The sequence below is a fragment of the Bidens hawaiensis genome, unplaced genomic scaffold, assembly GCF_021521415.1.
Source record: "Bidens hawaiensis isolate Kalapana, Puna unplaced genomic scaffold, B.hawaiensis_p1.1 tig00053141_1, whole genome shotgun sequence".
In the NCBI taxonomy this organism is placed as follows: Eukaryota; Viridiplantae; Streptophyta; class Magnoliopsida; order Asterales; family Asteraceae; genus Bidens; species Bidens hawaiensis.
In genome coordinates, this window is record NW_027499566.1 from 55,695 (window position 1) to 75,047 (window position 19,353).

The window sequence follows — 19,353 nt, forward strand, 5'->3', positions numbered from 1 at the left end:
AATCCTTCGAAGACTTTCTTGTAAACTTTCAGTATCAACTAATCACACTATTTATTAGACGCATATCAATTCTCTCTTTTTATTACCAGACTATTTAGATATCGAAAAGTCATTGCTTCCACTATTGGAGAATGTGTCTCCTCATAATTAATCATGGGTCTTTGCAAAAATTCTTGTGCCATCAATTTTTCCTTATATAACTTGATGAATTTTCATAACTCATATACAATACCCGTTTGTATCTAACACATTTTACAACTTTAGTTGTACGGACTGTTGGCCCAAAAAAAATTTTCCTTTATTTAGAGAATTCAACTCTGCCCCGTTTGCGTCTTTCCACTTTGGCCAATCATTTTTACAGGCAAATTTAGAATATTGATCCTCATCATCATCATTTCAAGCGCTAGTTATACATATATATAAAAGTATAGCGACGTCGACTTTATTTCGATTCCATATATCTTTGTAGACATGATACAATATAATTATTGAGAGCTCTTTGTTTTCAGGTACCTAAGGTTCTTCAAGAACCATTACGTCTAATCTCTTTCAAGAGACCTTTTACTGCACCTCGACTTGACCATCTTCATTACTTGCTCTAATTTTCGAGGAAATTTTACCTTTGGAACCGATTGGTCTACCATGTTACACGCGTGTATTAGACCCATTATCAATATGCTTTTGTCCTTCTTAGACAACGTTAATTGGAGCATTAGCAGTTGGTATATGTGTCTTAGATAGACACTCTCTTTTAGTCAGTGAATCGTCTGGTAATTGATTCATTAATCTTTATACATGAATTATCCTTTAAACTTTTAGTTCATAGAGGATCAATGATAATTCATTTCAACTAAATTCATTTTCCAACTGCTTTATTTCTCCCCCTAATGTTGGGAATGTTGATTCACTGAAGTGAAAACTAATGAGCTATAAAAAAATTAACGGCTCTAAGTATATAATCATATATATCAACATAAATTCCCAAATTCCTTTGTGACCTCATCTTTGTGTCTTGTGGTGGATTAATTTCAGTATATATAACACATTAGATGAGAAATACTTGGTTACTGACCAAAAACCAATTACAATGGGAAGGAAGTATCATAACTTGTTGGCTTGATGTGGATTAGTTTTTAAGACATGTAATATCATATGTACTCAAATACAAACATAAACATTTGCTCTCGTGATAATTGCCTTTGCAACCAATTATAGACGTTGAGTAATCATCTTTAACAAAACAATTTATGTAAGAACAAAATTTGTTATTAAGTTCAACACTTATTCCAATGATCATTATTAACTTCGGAATCAAATTCATTATTATTATCGAATGTAAATATACCGATCTGGAATAGTATGCTTGCTATCTTATTAGCTAAGCCATAGATCATGCAAAACATGAAGTTGCGATCTTGATAACCATTTAGACGATGCATCGATTTTAAAAACACTAAATGGTATCATGTTAGGCTATTCCATAACATCTAGGGATTCACACCCTACTTCAGTTGGTAAATAAATGATTTCCCTTGAGAGCTATATTACATGTATAATTATTATGAAGAATCTTTTGGTTCCTCAATAAATTTCACATCATTGACTCGGTGTGGTCTAACCGATCACGCCTTAAGATAATCATGATCCATAAACTTTAGGTTTATGATCGTATATGTATCATGCTTCTTTAGCACAAGATTGTAAATATGAGTGAACATTGTATTATCGTTTCAAACGATCATTTGATTTCACTTTTGTTTCCAGATTTCTCTTTGCCACATGTGGTGGTCGATCTCATTATTATAACCATCATTCATATTCTTTTGATAATATTGATATATCTGGAACATTAATGAGACGTGACAAATAAAAGTTGTGTTATCCAGTTTTTCCTCATAAATAATCTTCTCTTCATATAATAAGTATTGAGAAGTAATTACATGAATGAGTCATGTATGATTTATCACGCTAATATTTTATAACCTTCAATAATGAGATTTTAGTAAAATGACTCTTCAAGTGTCATATTATTGTAAATAAGTAAGTGAATCATTTACTATAATCCAAATATGATTATAATACTTCATGATGGTGGTAAATAAAGCACAACTTTATATTTTCTATTGTTTGTTTAATAAACTATAACATCTTAAAAACAACGTATATCAAAACCACAAATTATGTTATATAAGAAATTATAATTATAGTATGCATTATAGTTTCATCAAATAAAACAAACAATAATAACGTTTTATGCTATAGCATGTATGGTTCATCAATTACACAATCAAAGGTATGCACGTTTTGTATTTGTAGTAAAAAGGTCGGATCACTTTGATTACCACATAACTTCTATCAAAATATCTTAACAAACTTATCTAATTTGCAGTATTTTATTCATACTCATAAAAAACATAAAAGAGTCATGAGAGTCATGATGTAATATGTATGGAATAAGTTTTGTACAAACCTGTTTTTCGATACACAAACACCAAAAAGGAAAATATCAAGTAAATTTGTTCAAATCCAAAACTCAAATTAATGATTATATACCTTTCTTATAACAACCCAATTAACCAAGCAAAATATACTTTTATTTATTTTTGATTTAGCGTATAAAGATTGTTGCTTGAATTACTGAAACAAAATGACATTTATGGTAATCGAATTAAAATGCATTTAACCTTTTCATGTGAAATTAGCATGCAATACCATCATAAAAGTCATATGTATCATAATGCTTTTTAAACAAAATTGCATTAGAGATAAATATAAAAAGTTAATAACCATTAAGCTTCATTCTCTATTTTATCCACACCAAGTATATGACTTAATTTTAAAATATTTTGTTCCGTAATGAACATGATGAAAAGCACATTTAAATTAAACATCTTGAATAATAACTTATGATGTATATGCATGTATATGAAATTCATACTTGAAAATTAATTAACGATATATAAAAATCAAATCCAAGTTCAGAGTTCTAAATTCTAAATAAAAGAATACACAATTTTTAATTACTTAAACCAATTGCATCAACTTTTATAATGCATGAAGATGTGATTCTTATAATCAACAAAGAAAATACAATTAAAAAATTGTAATCATCACTTCACATAATGCTCTTTATTTAATTTAATAAATTATAAGATCAAAATTAAATGATGTGGGAGAATAATAACTATTAATCAAGGTTTTATTTATTTTTCTAAAAAAAATCGTTAATTTAGAGGCTAATTAAAGGAAGGATTTTCAAACGATTACAAAACCATATTTATGTGCATTGCTTGTTTTAAAATACATAGTACATGTCTCCTGAGGTTTTCTTGGATTTGGGTGGTTCTGCCCACCAACTACAAGAAACACAAACCAAGAATACTATTTGTGTCCGTCTTCTTTGGTTAATACGGTGACCAGAAAACTATTTCCTTTTTCATTGTAAAAAGAATTTAGTGGGCATGGAAGTAAATTAAATAATATTTTAAAATCTTTCCAGATGCGAGTCTATCTTTTTATTGGGCTGAAAAAGAAATACTATTTTTCAATATAATGATGATGTTCACAGTTTCATAATTCTATTCAAACGATAAATATAAATTACCTTTTAACCCAAAAATGTATTCATCTTAATATGGATTATGTTTTAGGGAATAAAGACCAATGATAAATAAATTAGACAATACCAGCGTACCTTATGATAAAGCAATCATGTTCCAAAAGCAACTAGTGCTGATAACGTGTTGTGAAACAAGCCTAATAGCAAACCAATAGAGATGAACATGTAAGGAAATAGAGAGATTTCATTAATTAGATGTATTACAATGAGATACAATATGATATTATATAAGGATGAGAAAACTTGAAGAATAAGCCAAACTTATTTTAGATGTTGATAACCATAATTATAATTATTCATAATAATATATATATTTTTGCTTAGTCCACCTAATATTTTTCTTTATTTTTTGAAATTTTAAAAAAATACTTCACAACGTTCAATGAACATAACTTTAATTGATTTCACTATTAAAACTGATTTTTTTTTAAAGAGAAAATAGAATGGATGTTAAATGAATGCACGTTCGATTGCTCCTCTACTGATTGATCCGAAACCTGGGCATATGATCTTAACAATATGGACCCTTCCTATACCAAACAATACTTACGTGTCTATCCTTTCATCACTTGCAATAAATTCGTTCATATACTTTTTCATTCATAATAATTTTAGTCCTCAAAGTGTCCTTGTTTCAAGTCGGTTTAATTTAAGCGACAAGGTTTTGAGTGTTTTTATTTTCACTCGTTAACATACTATTAGTTTTGAAATGAGTAGATATATGCACACGCAGTGGCTAAGCTTGACTCAGTAGTTAATATTAAAGCGGTGCAAAGATTGAAAACAGTCTGAAGTTACAAACGGCTAAAAACAAGCAAAGAGTTCACTTTGTAGATTTTCTGTTTTAAATTTTAGTTAACATTTCACATATAGCTTTAAGATACTTTATTATCTTTTTTTTTTAATCATTTTACAACAACATCAAAAAACTAATTATTTTTACTTCGAGTATAATATATCTATGCTGATGTTTTAAATGTCAACACATGTTGATTACAACGGTGTGTTTATACCAATTACAACACTTCCTCTAAAATTGCTTAGCCATGACGAATATATGAACCGCGAGAATAGGTGTATTTAAACCATTATATCGTTGCGTCTAAACCTACATTTATTTAATAGACATACATACATATTATCATTATAAAATACATGCGTCGCATCTAGAATCATTTGTTACATAGAATAATCATTTCTTATAGAAGCCATGCTCGTTATATACATGTTTATACTTTATTGACATTGTCTTGACGATAATAACTGTGACATGTTAGGAGGATATGAACGGCACCAAATAACGCCTAAAGATCACACGGATATCCCGTAACAAACGGCGGCAGTTTTTCCGTTACCATCACACCATTAATGCATTATTCATTCTTTTAGAATCTATCATCAAATGCATCTCAATTATTAGTCACAATTCTCACAAACCTTAATTAACATGTAAAAACAATTTATAATTATTTAACAAAAGTTAAGGTATAGATTGGATATGGTTTAACGTGTTATATTAACTCTCTTAAGAATGAGGCACAATATGTAATAATATATTGACCCCCTTTACAATTTTTATTTTCTATTTAAGAAAATTATACTTGTTTATTTTCTTTTTTATTCCTTTTGTTTTCCTTTATTTTTTTATTTAATGCGCATGCTTAACTAATAAATTGACCGAGTACCTTATTACTTTCATTTTTAGACTGGTGCCCATTGTAACGCAGAGGTTTCTTAGCGTGAGTTTAGGCATTACATTAAATGTAAAAAAAACAACAAAATGAACACGACCTTGTACCCTATTCATTAGATTACGAGTATATTTTTGGGTTTTTTTTCTTCTATTTACTATAACGAGTGCATGACAACCGATAACTTATGAAAGTTAATTTTGCTGATGTAGTTTAGAATTAGCTAATATAGTTTTAAAATGTAGCAGGTTAACCATCACCCTAGTTAGTTTTATATAAATTTAAGGTATTTGTTAAGACCAAGTGTAGTGGTGGGATGAAGAGCATCACTCCCTGCCACCTCACCCTACATTTCAATGTTAACCCATTTCAAGTGGACGCCAAAGAAGAGGCTTCAAATGATGCGCTAGCTACAAATCCAACAAATCAAAATATCTTATTCTCACTCGTATATAAAAAATTAACAGATAATTTTTCAATTTAATTATTATGTATTTTTGAGTGAAAGGTTAGTGAATGCCATCCATTTATATACACATTAACAAAACTTTTATTACATGAAAGCTACTTGATCCACTACAGTTTACCTTAAGGATTATAAGGTTTAACTTATAAATTTGATCAATTTGACAATTTTACTATGACCAATCAAATCCACCATCACTCTTCACCTCAAACACCCTTCTTCAAACATAACCGACATACAAACACTGATTTGAGCCTGATCTCTACGATAAAGTATGAATGTAAATTAAAAAAAAAAAAAAAAAAAAAAAAACCTTGACCAAACTAAAAGGTGATCTTTTTATAGAAAAAGAAACGCAACAATACGTATCAAACTGGAATATAATATATAGCAGGAAACTCCAATATTGCACAATTGCTAAACGTGTAAGTATATAAACCTCATCACACAATTATATTTACTTTGGTTTTGCCAATCTCACTTCAGGCATTTAGTTTTGTTTTAAAAGACCTAATATAATAAAAAATGAAACGGAGCCTCAAGCGAAAAGCAAGAGACCCAAATATAAGAGATGTCCAAAACGGAAAACGAAAACAAAAACAAAAACAAATGGTCCACTTAAATTTTAAATGAAAATTTTCAAAACTAAACTTGCACCAAGAATCCCAATCAACGGTATTTAATTACTTGTTATAAATAACTAATAATGTTTGTAACGGTCAATACTTTTACATACTTATAATTTGTGTACATTCGCATATCCGTATGATAAAAAAAACGTATACTATAACTTTAGTTTCCATGCATATATGATATATTTTTAAACCCTCAGACTAAACAAACACTCTAGCTTTGCTAAAATTGTTGAAGTAGGCATGTTAAAGACGGGCTACAAACAGACAATTTTATAAATTAAAATCCATTAAAATGTAAACTCAAAACTCGAACAACCAAAGGCAACCAACACATCGAGATCCTTTTTAATCATCACCATAAATGACATCTAATAAAGTGAAAGGCAAATACGACAATCTAACTAAGTATTAGATGCTACTTGTCAATTGATAAGGAGTATAAGATTCCGCTTGACAATCGAGCAAAGTTGTATGTCTATAAGGTCATCAGCAGTATGTCTATAAGGTCATCAGCAGTGGTTGCACAAAAAATGAAAAAAATGACCTGTAACGTCATTGTCACTGTCACGTAGGTGATAAACACACCACAAAAAAAGATACATAATCGTTTGTCTATCATTAAAATAATAATTAAATTATGTAAATAACTAAATAAATGAAATTAAGAAAATGAATGAAGTGGGAGGTATTATTGGTTCTCAATAGGTAAAGGCCAGGGAGGGCAACGCCCCAATAAATAGTGATTGGGAAGACACTTGCGGCGGCATCTCCCCCTTCTTGCAACTCATGTAGTGATATATGGATGCGGTGAGGGTGAGTTCGTATGGTGGATCAATGACTTAACGTCCAATTACGAATATCCTAAGCATGACTATATCTCATACGTGCTTTGTAGTAATGTAGTAGCTAAATTACCACGACAAGGGCATTCCTTGCCTACATAACAAGGATTTGAAGCTAAATTTATTTCGGTAAATGTTGATAAGAGATGAGATACGTTCCAATAAAAGATAGAGTTTTCTTTTTTTTTTTCTAATGAAAAAAAGGTTTATATATATTTTAAAAAGACAAAAAATCAAAACTAAGATTTCATCTGACCATCTAAAATTTTAAAATATCTAGAACAGACACTAATTAACTGGTCTGGCTTTGTCCTCTCTCCGAGAATGCCATGTTACCCCCTGCCACCTTTTTGACTCTGATTTTAGAAAGAATCCTGTCATTGTCTCTACTCTTGCATCTTTCTCTACATTTAACCGTAAAAAAATATAAGTTTTTGAGGAAATTACGAAATCAATCATAGTGTATTATACATTTATGATTTATATTGTCAAGTCAAAAACAATTATATGTATATGGTCGAGATATTGTACAATAATGTCTTAACGTATGATAGATATGCGAGACGCTCAAAGGCAAAAACAAAGGAAAAATACTAAAATGCTCAAAAACGCTCAACTGAGAACTAAAACGCCCGGCCAAAAACCAAAACGCTCAAAAACGGTTTTCGTGAAAACAAATATAAAATTGATCGATTGATGATCCAAAACTGTTTTTTTCGGTGAACCAATGATTAATTAAATATATATTGACAATTCTGAGATGTTGGGATGTGATTTTATGAATCGATTCGTGAAAAAAAGCGTATTCGCGTACTTATTATACGTTAAAGTATTATTATATTGGATCTTTTGTCTGTATTTTTGTCTATATATGTATATTGTTATAAGATTATAAGATACATAAACAATTGGTTGTATGATATATCTTTTCATATCTTCTTTTACATCTTTAAATTCTGAATATTTTTATTCTACCGTGCAAATGATAACATATACCGACATATGCTAATTATAGCACATGCACAGATCTATACATAATCATATATATCAAATTGGGTTAAGTCATTCGTGATAGGAAAAACATACGACAAACAAATAAACAAAATAAAATAGATGACTCTTACCCAAGCATGTCTAAATGATTGATTTGTTTCGGACATTGTTAGATAATTATGACACACTAAAGATTATTATTAAGATTATTATTTTGTAACTTTCTCATGAATGTATCGTTACTAGCACCTAGTACATGATATGATTAGTTACAAAATAGTAAAAAGAAAAATCATGAATCTCTGTTGCATGTTCATTTACTATATAGTCAATTTTTTTATCTAAGATATTATTTATAAATTTACTGCTACAGGCGGTCCATTGTGACATTGCTATTAAGAGTGGACCCGGGTAGACAAATGTGAAATGTGCATCTGCTCCAACACAGGCACAGTAGTTAAATGAAATTGTATATGAATAAATGCAAAGACCCCATTTCCTATGACACCCATAATGGGTGGGGTGGTATGGTGTGTTTATTCAATCAATTCATCCATCTCAACTTATCTTATATGTTATATCAACATCACACCGCAAACAACTAAACATTTACGATCAAGATTCTCATGTATTCAAGCCATGTGCCTTCAAATGGCCCCTTTTAGATTGTGATAATATTGTTAAGGCTTTAACAAGTGTATGGTGTTAAAATCAAGTAATACATAAGGATATTAAGTGAGTGCTAAACTTTATATCACATCATCGACCGACTATAGTGATAGGAAGGTATTTGTTGAGTCGTGAAGATTGGTGTTGGAGCTGTGATCTAACGGTCGTTAAAAATCGATAGATTTAGGACGTTTGTCTGTCTGTCTTGGATGGGGACTTGCTACAAGTGAGCTCGATCATGTGAATTAAGTAGACTCCTAAAACTTTGTATATTTCTATGAATCAATTGATACATAGACAAGGATTAGAATCATACGATTTGATTGGCATACACACTGACTAGCCTAAAATAACTACATTTATTATTTATAGCATTATTAAGCGATATGATATTATTCATACCACCCTGAAACCAATTGTTAGTTCAGTGGATTATCTCAATAAGTGTAGATAGGTGACACATTTCACAACTGATATTAATATTTTACATTTTTTTTGTTAGAATCAATACAACAAAACTCGAAGAAAGAAGATAAGATAAATACATTTAAACAACTCCCATTATAAAAAAATAAAAAAGGTAAAGATACTCACCAAACCAATTATTAGCTTAACATAGGACCTAGGGTCAATGGATGTTGGTTTGCATTTAGTAAATCCTCGAATTGTTGTCACACGAACATTTACTTCGGTTGGTGAGGAAATATTTATACCGGGTACTTTTATTTAATGTTCTCATCCATTGAGAATCAAATGGTGAACTTCATCTGTGATAGAGGCTAGAGTACTGTTGCCACAAAAGCTAAACTCATAATTACTAAATCACATGTCTCCTGTACATTATTAACTAAAACATTAAAACCTTAATTATGTGAATTGACAACTTATAATTGCATTACCAATAATATCACTCATGACACAACCTCGTTGCTTGATAGGATTTGGACACATCATAATATCATATGCAACATGCAAATATATTGAATCCCCATCAATAAGTACAATATAATAATATAATAAACTTACTAACCTGAGATCTTTATATATATTTTAATTGTATACATATCTAATCAACGTTTATAAACCGTTAAAACCAACTGAACTGTTGTAATTTCTAACGTTTTTCAATTTTCAAATATGTATTTTGTTGTAATCATTAACCATCCTTTTTTATTTTTAGTTTTGATACGAATGTTTAAAAAAAGGGTCCAAACCTCCAAAACCTTCTAGTCCAACAGACTCATCCGACCAAGCTAGTTTGGTTTGTCGTTCTTTGAAACCATGCCTAGCTGGTTCTAGGTTGACGCGTGTGTCGGTTCTAACTTCTCACTTTCCTCCTTCCTATGTTTTCCAAAACTACAATCTCCATCCTAGTGTAATTGGTCTTCTTGCTCAATGACATGAAAAGATGGTAAATGCATGAGATTCTTAAGGTCTCAGGTTTAAAACCTGATTTAATAAGGTTTTCTCACAATGATAAATTTTCTCTTTAATAGTGTTATTAGGTAAATGAGGTCTGAAACATTAAAATCAATATTAATAGTTGACAACCGATCTAAAAAAGGCTCACCTAAATTACCAGATATTAGGAATGGATCTAAACGATATTCATAAAAAACAATTAGTGACATAGTCTTATCCTACCCACGTTGACTTGTTTAACGTTAATTACACATGGTACGTGAAGGTCAAAACAGTCATTTCACTTCTCCACCATTACCCTATATTAACCCAATATCCCCCTTCACTCTGTTTACCACCACTCCAAACTCTAAACTAGTTCACATATTAACACATCAAAACCAAACACAACTAATCAAAACACATAGCAAAAGTGTTTGCATGTTTGCAAGTGCAAAAACTATAGCAAAAATGAGTACCTCCTTGTGGTGGATCACAACGGTATTCGCATTTACCGTCACCAACACACTGACGGTAAATGCCTGCCCGCCATCTGACCGGGCAGCATTACTAGCCTTCAAAGCCGCGTTACACGAGCCATATCTCGGCATATTCAACTCGTGGACGGGCACCGACTGCTGCAACAAATGGTACGGGGTCACTTGCGACCCGAGCACCAAACAGGTCGCGGACATAGCCCTCCGCGGCGAATCCGAAGACCCGATTTTCCAAAAAGCGAAACGAACCGGGTTACATGACCGGTTCAATCTCTCCCGCTATTTGCAACTTAAAAAGACTCTCAAATATTATTATCGCCGACTGGAAGGGCATTTCTGGTATTATACCTCCGTGCGTAACCGCTCTACCGTTCCTCCGTCATTTAGATCTCGTCGGAAACCAAATCTCCGGCCAAATTCCGGCGGATATCGGAAGACTCAGCCAGCTGACGGTGTTAAACCTCGCGGATAACAAACTCACCGGTACGATTCCGAGATCGATAGCGAATTTAACGTCGTTAATGCATTTAGATCTAGGTAACAATATGATAACCGGAATCATACCTAACAACATCGGTAAGCTTCGTATGCTCAGCCGCGCGTTATTAAGCGAAAACAGAATCACCGGTCAGATTCCGAGCACAATCGCACACATCTACCGGCTATCGGACTTAGATCTATCGATGAACCGGATATCCGGTTCGATACCTGAGTCGTTAGGTAAAATGGCGGTTCTGGCGACGTTGAACCTTGACGGAAACCTAATTTCCGGTAAGTTACCGGCGACGTTGATAAGTTCAGGTATAAGTATATTGAATGTGAGTAAGAATGCGATAGACGGAACGATACCTGACGTGTTTGGACCTAGGTCGTACTTTATGGTGATGGATTTGTCGTATAATAAGCTGAATGGATCGATTCCGAAGTCGATTACGTCGGCTTCGTACGTCGGGCATTTGGATCTGAGTTATAATCATCTGTGTGGTGCGATTCCGGCGGGTTCGTGGTTTGATCACCTTGAAGCGTCGTCGTTTAGTAATAATGATTGTTTGTGTGGGAAGCCTCTCAGAGCTTGTTAAGTTTAAAAGTTGGTTAATAATTTGATAACTAATCACGAGTGTGTAAACGGTATATGTGTTAACGGAAGTTTGTTATGTTTCCGGTGACAGTTTTTACGTATGGTGGTTGTTACTGATGGTTGTGTATTTATTAATAAGTAAATTGCGGGTCGGTGGAGAGGTAAAAAGTAAAAAGTAAATTGCATGGGACTAATGTGCATTGATTGTGATGAAAAGGAAGGTGTTTTTGGTTTTCTACTGATATTTTTGAGATAAATATTATTGATATGATATATTAAAGATTTCTATAGATGTCAAAACAATGTAACATGTCATCATGTATTATATGATTTGGGTTGAAAATTTCAAGCAAAAACAATATGTATCATAATTATGAAAGGTTTTGACATTTTGTTGCATTAAGGTATAATTATTAAAGGCTACTGGATAAATTCATCGCTTCTAGATAAACTCGATTTTCGATTCGAAAAAAATTCTCAGTTAAGGCTAACGCATGTGAACACTCGTCTGAAAGCACAACAGTGCGGTGAGATAAAATCGTTAAGTTCAAAGACATCTAACTAGTGAATGTCACATACTCGTCTAGTCTCTCATCATCACCTTGGTGCCTCTGAAACTAGATGTTATGGGCAAGAATTGAACCCGGGTCATATGAGCCATCAAGTTTCTTTCTTACCACTCCACCACTAACTCATTAGCTTAATGATTTTTTTTAGTTTAACCTAAACACAAGATAATTATAATATTTTTTTCGTTAAATAATAACCATGTTCCATGATTAATCAATTTTTTCACTTAAGTCAACGTGAAAATAATAAGCGTTGAATACCAACAAATGTTCATATATCTTATCTTGGTTCTTTTAGGTAACGTTTGGTATGCAGAAAAGGAAGACGGAATAGTATGAACCGTTACGAGGGAATAAAGAAAAAAGTGTTTGTTGGTCAACTGAATGAAATCACCCAAAAACACAAAAAATCAATTTCACCTATAACCCTTGTCTTTTATTTTTTTCATTCTACCAATCTTTCACACTATATCACCTCCAACACCTTCGCCACTCGCCACCACTACATCCACCCACAACCACCTACCAGCGCCACCCACAATCGCTCCCGGTCATCACCACCATTGCTCGCCGCCACCACCACATGCCACCACCCCCTGGCCCACCTGCGCAACCCTTCGCCCACCACCCACCATCACCGCTTGTCACTACCTATCCACCCTTCGTCACCAGCCATCACTCCCAGCTCTCGTCCATCACCACCGCCGCTCACCACATGCACCACCCACAACCACAAATACTGCTTGTACTCCACCATCACCATTTTTATTTTATTTTGGCCTTTTCTAGCGTACCAAATAACACAAAATAATAATTCATTTCATTCTCAGTTCTCACATGATAATCAAACGTCTCAATGAAATGGTAATGGTTCATTCCATATAATTAACAAGTATGAGTAATTTTATTAGAATAAGTTTTTCAGAACGTTAAAATTTGGTTATCATTTTTAACTTTTAAATACAATATCTTTAAAATAATCCATGTAAAATTAATATTATTTTCATGAGTGGAACTAAAATCCTAATCATAAATCAAATAATTTACGTGGCTTTGAATGGTTAGGATTGAATCGTTACCAAGAACATAACAAATAGCGAACACAATATAGCGACTTTTAGGCATGTAATGATTGAATCGATATCAATAACACGAACAAAATGAATCGTTATCAAGAACATAACAAATAGCGAACACAATATAGCGACTTTTAGGCATGTAATGATTGAATCGATATCAATAACACGAACAAAATAACGAACACACGGTATAAAGTGAAACTCGCTTTATTATACCAGGAAAATATAACTTAAAAACTCTAATATAGTAACTCTGATAGATTAACCTTCATTGGTTATTATTATCTATATACAGAGAAACTCCTATCAAGAAAACTGATTAACTCTAATTTTCACACAACGGGCTACAACCCCTACTTAAATAATCGGGCCATCCTCATCACGGTCACTCGGTAATTACTTTGGGCCTTCATGTAAGCGAACCAAACGTATATCAATAATTCATGAACTGGTCGACAAGAAGTTTATTTATGTTTGTTTTATTAATAAACAAGCGAAAATGAACACATATTTTGTTCGCTCAATTATGTTCATTTGAGCTCGTTTATGTTTGTATAATTTTGTTTGTTTGTGTTTGTGAACTGTTTGTTTAAGTTTAAAAGGAATGGACATGTCCATTATCTTAATGAACGAACATGAATAATTTTTTTACGAATATAGGTTTGTGTTCAAATTTCTTTCATTATATAGAAACATAGATATTACATCAACATAGCAGGTAGGCGGGCAACAAGCTGCGCCGCCACCCCTTTCTGAATTGCAAACCCTAACCTCCTAAAGACATACCCCTGTCCCTTTGGAGTCGACACATTGCTATGCACAACCCGTTGGACCCTGGTTAGAAAACGGATAGCTTCCGGTGCCAAGGGGCCAAAGGTATCAAAAGCCAAAGGGACAAAAACATGTTGGTTCTCTTCGCAGGGTTTAGCATGTTTCTCCACCTTCTTCGTTTCAGCCCTTATCATTGCTTGCCCAGCTACAAACCCATTATCCCTCAAACCAGCTAAGGGAGATACCCCTGTGAGGTCAACACAAGCGTGTTTCCCCCCTGCCCAACCAAAGACGAGCAAATCTGCCGGTCGTAGAGTGGATCTCCCTTCCGTGGGGTCTGTAAGGAAGTTTACGGGGGCTTCCTTTTTAGTTGATATCCCAGCTCGCCTTAAGATGTCCAAAAGAACGTCCCGCACCCAATCATGTCGGTATTTGAACCCAGGCATCTCCTTGCAATGAACCGCATGCTCTCCGAATTTATCCAGACAAGCCTTACGGCAGATCGGACATGTTTCGTCTTCTGGGTACATTGGGACCATCAAACGGTACTTAAGAATGACCCTATACTCGACCGCATACATGTTTTGGCCCAAGCCATCAATCAGAATAACAGTCAGGAAATCTTGGGCATGAGGACCTTGTAAGCATTCAATAACCGCCTTCTGTCGGGGGGACAATCCAAAAACTTCTCCCAGGCTCTGAGCGATTTTGCCAAAAAGGGCATTCGCCAAAGTTTTTTGAGGCTTTGGTGGGACGGTGTCCATATTAGAGAAACCGTCAGTGTCAAAGTCTGGGAGAGTGCCATTTAGGCGTTCCAGGGCCTGCACGTAGTCTGAGTCCAGGTCGACAACTCCTCTATTCCTTAAGATGTGATTCTGTAGCTTCCAAGACTGAGCCCTCGACGCTACAAAAGCGTAAACCCCAACATCATGAGCCGAAAGAAGGCCTAAACCCCCTAAGCGCATCGGTAAAGATGCAAGTCGCCACTGAAGATCACCAAAGAACGGACCTCCACATACAACTATGTCTTTGATGGCTTCTCAAAAATGTTCGTGTTTATTTGATTTGTTTACAAGCTTACTGACTTTAGATGAACCATACAAAGGTTCAAGCATAATTGACTCAATGATAGTTGGTGCAAATTTAATTAATGCACTCACACAGCTAGAACAAAATGATATATGACACCCGACAAACCATTTTAATGGTTGTAGAATACGTGTCAGAATTTAATCTGGATTCTATTCTAGACGCAAACAATTAACTTTTATCTATTACTAGTTTCAAATCTTATCACTAAATCAGAGTAGCGCAGCGGAAGCGAGGTGGGCCCATAACCCACAGGTCACAGGATCGAAACCTGGCTCTGATATCCTAGAGAAACGCTTCCACAGGCAACAGGTTTTTTAATTCTTATTCTTCCAGACTGTATATTTAATTTAATTAATTAATAATGATTCGGTATACAAGAACACACCAGCTATTAAATAAATATCTAAAATTATTATTATTATTATTATGATCAAATAAACTTTTTTAGGAGTGTGTAAAACTGATGATGATTGTTCGAATATAATAAGCTTTTTTAGAAGTATTTAAACAGCTAAATTCAAAATTTCGTTTGTAACGGGTGAAAACAAGTAATCATTTGATGTTCGGGTTAGATAATCGTAGACGTGAAGGTGTTTTTGAGAAAGTTAAAGCGGAACCACAAGCGTAGATGAATAGTTACTACACTGCTAAACAATATCTATGAATATTGGGTTGATAAGATTTCTAAAGCCAAAGGTGAAGAGGTCAATTTGTGAGTAGTTTAAATAGACAAGTTTAAAGAAGATGGATGGACAGAAGACCATTTTCTTGTGTTTTTGTTACATTTAAAAGTTTGGGCACAAGCGGTTTTACTTCGCTGGAGAATTGCCTTAAGTCTTTTACTTATTTAAGTTTAGTTACCTTTTCGACATCGTTAAATGGGCCATGTTCGTAGGTTGATGGTTTAAACCTAAACACAACCAACGTATCAACCCATTTAACCTGTTGCACCAAATCCGATTTGAGAAAGAGAGATTAATTGGGAGTTGTAATCCGATGGAATCGGAGTGATCCAGTCCGAAAGGGAACCGGATCCCGGTTTAGGTCGGAGGCTTCCAATGACATGCCGACCAGAAGATATGGTCCGAATAATATTGCTTGAAGAGAAGCATATTCAGAGCGTTCATCTGCAACAATAATATGTTTGTTTTGGTCACAATGGTAGTAAAAAAAGAGTAACAATATTTTTGTTTGTGTCACAAAAGTGTATACCTTCAATAGCCTCCGTTCTAAGCGTGATCGGCAATTCAAGGGTAATAACGTCCGATAAACTCCACTTATTTGTGACGGATAAGAAGTTACCTACATGATCAAGAAACTTGATAAAGCTTCATAATTTAATAAAACGTCCAATCGGATTTCAAAACAAGATTTAGAGCTTTTAACCTGTAGCGTTAAGAGGGATGTTGTGACCATTAAGCGTCGCTGTTGCATTTGCTGTCGTCCAAAATGGTATTCTAAAATTCAAAGTAGAGGATGATCCTTCCTGCATAAAACACAATTGCATGAGCAAACAAACAACTAAACATGTAACCTTTTGGGGATTTTAACAAGTGTTTACCTTTGAAGATATTGTTGCATTTACGCGAAGGTAAGGGTCCCACGACACAACCGGTGCAACTTTCTGTTCAAGAGAAATTTGCCAAGTTTCCAGTTAAGCGAGTTTGATATGTACTGGATAATATATAGCGCAGGATTGCTTCCCGCTTCTTCAAAGTAAATCGAATCACCCAACTTCGAGAAAGATTCAATCCCTAAAATATGTTTGAAAAACATAGAATAATAATCAAATATATATACACATTTCATTACTTATATAAGTAGATGTGAGAAATGAAATATATATAAACCTGATCCATAACAACACCAGAAAGATTCAAACTGTGTTCCCCATTTATGAAGCCCTGTGGCTTTTGACGTGCCTGTGCCTAATGGCAACATGTATAACATAATCCCGGGCTCTTTCCCCCTTTGGATACTCAAGACACCGTTGGTCAACGCACGTTCATAATAATCGGCATACACGATCTCTTTGGTCCATCTAAACAAATTCCTAGAAACCTAAAACAAAAAAAACAAAAAAAAGTTAAAGATTTATCATTAAGTTTGACATCAAGATGAAAACATTAAATGTTTAACATGTTCTTTAGTATTATAGGCACACCTTTAACATATTATAGGTGGTACATGATTCTTCGTTCTCGGTCCGCAAGGTGGTTGCAAGTTGTTTTGGTTCCGACCTAAGAAAACGCATGGATAAAACGTTTAATGAAAAATCGGATACTTATTAGGGTGGAAATAACACGAAAACCGCTCTCCATACCAGTACTCGTTAACTGATGTCCCTCCTGTAGCATACATGTGAGTAGAGGTCACGATATCCATGAAGAATGTACTGATATCCTATAAACAATACAAAACAGTCTCACATTTAATAAAGGTATGTTTTTTTATATAAACATACAAATATGTTACATACCTTGAAGATAGGATCACCAGTAACTTCATACCGCATTTCTGCTCCAACAACAATTGGAATATGCGCGTTGGCATGAAAACCGGATAATGAATCAGCCTGCAAGTACATATAAGTTACCTTTGTAGCCAGCAATCCAAGAAAACACGGTTTGTCAAACAGATGAGCCAACACCAAGTAATTATTATCTCCCTGGTAGTAATCAAACCAATATGACTCGTATAATTAGTTAATTACAACATTCAAAAATATTAATGACAGTCTCTTTTATAATCAAATCAACAACATACTGTTATGGTGTAGAGCCGATACAAGACATCATTCATTCCACCGAATTCTTCATTCAAAGATTCCCAGTGTCGTTCAATAGTGAACTGTTTGATCACATTTTGCACCCGGTTGTTGAAATAATCCGCCATTTGAGTTACCATTTTGAGAGCTTGATCATTTCCAGCCAAAACATATTGATCTACTAAACCAGCCATTATCTGATATTTAAAAGAAACTATGAATTAGAATTTGATAAAAACAGTTAAAGAAAATGTTTTAAAACATGTCATTTTAACCTTGTGAATGGTGTAATATGGAGCCCAAACAGGTTTAATAGCTTCAAGTCGATCAAAAAATTCAGTTGGGAAAGCCGAGAAGTAGCCATCGCTTGTCTGACACTCACCGAGTGCAGATACTAACGCGGTCATCTTTTGCTTTAGAGTATCGTTCCCGGTACTTGCCCACATGTGGGCTGTGGCACTCAAGTAATGCCCTAATAATATTCAGTAGTGTATAAGTTAGTTTTATATAACCATAAATCATGAGAAAACCAATTTAAACCATTCATCTATTATAAAAAAAGTAATGAAAAAAATGTGTAAATTAAAGTTACTAATATAACAATGATGCATTTTAATAGCCATGTTAGGAAGATACGAACCTACGAAATGACCGCGAAGCTCTTGATCCGGGCCCTCCCAACCGCCATAGGGTGCACCAGGCGTCGGCAGCCCGGCAGTCTTTCTAAAGCTCCAAACCAAACTATCACTATCCAGCATCAACAAATATTCCAAATTTGTTTGTTGAACTTGACCATGGATTGACTCAGGGTCCAACCTCACATCACCTAAAGCAATCTCATTCAAAAAACTCCCATTAAACTTAGCCACAACCCCTTGATTCTTCATCTGTTTATACATCATCATCCACTCGACTTCATCTTCCTGTTTCAACACCTTTCTAGGCATCAAACTAGCCCACGCCGAATCATCGGTTGGATTCAAATGAGTTGCATGATCATGATCATGATCATGGACATGTGACAACATGTTCACTTCATTTTTCCATGTTTTGTTATGTGAATTCAACAACGCGTATCGCAGAGTATGCGACGTGGGCTGGGTTGGAGTGTTGGTACACTCCTTACCAAGAACACCACCACATAACAAAACACAAATCACAACATGTAGTATCTTCAACAACAT

At 34.0% G+C, this 19,353-nt stretch overlaps 1 protein-coding gene and 1 pseudogene across 1 annotated transcript; one reads left to right on the forward strand and one right to left on the reverse strand.

The window, feature by feature from the left end:
• Nucleotides 1–10,561: 10,561 nt before the first annotated feature.
• LOC143599959 (uncharacterized) lies at nucleotides 10,562–11,973 on the forward strand (annotated as a pseudogene).
• A 4,404-nt stretch (nucleotides 11,974–16,377) lies between these two features.
• LOC143599956 (uncharacterized) lies at nucleotides 16,378–19,353 on the reverse strand. The gene is made up of 12 exons (XM_077077776.1): nucleotides 18,810–19,353; nucleotides 18,445–18,641; nucleotides 18,169–18,366; nucleotides 17,882–18,070; nucleotides 17,726–17,805; nucleotides 17,567–17,642; nucleotides 17,253–17,463; nucleotides 17,095–17,156; nucleotides 16,964–17,026; nucleotides 16,789–16,888; nucleotides 16,615–16,704; nucleotides 16,378–16,529 (listed from the first exon to the last, which is right to left on the reverse strand). The coding sequence occupies exons 1-12, from the start codon at nucleotides 19,351–19,353 to the stop codon at nucleotides 16,378–16,380; spliced, it is 1,962 nt and encodes a 653-aa protein (XP_076933891.1).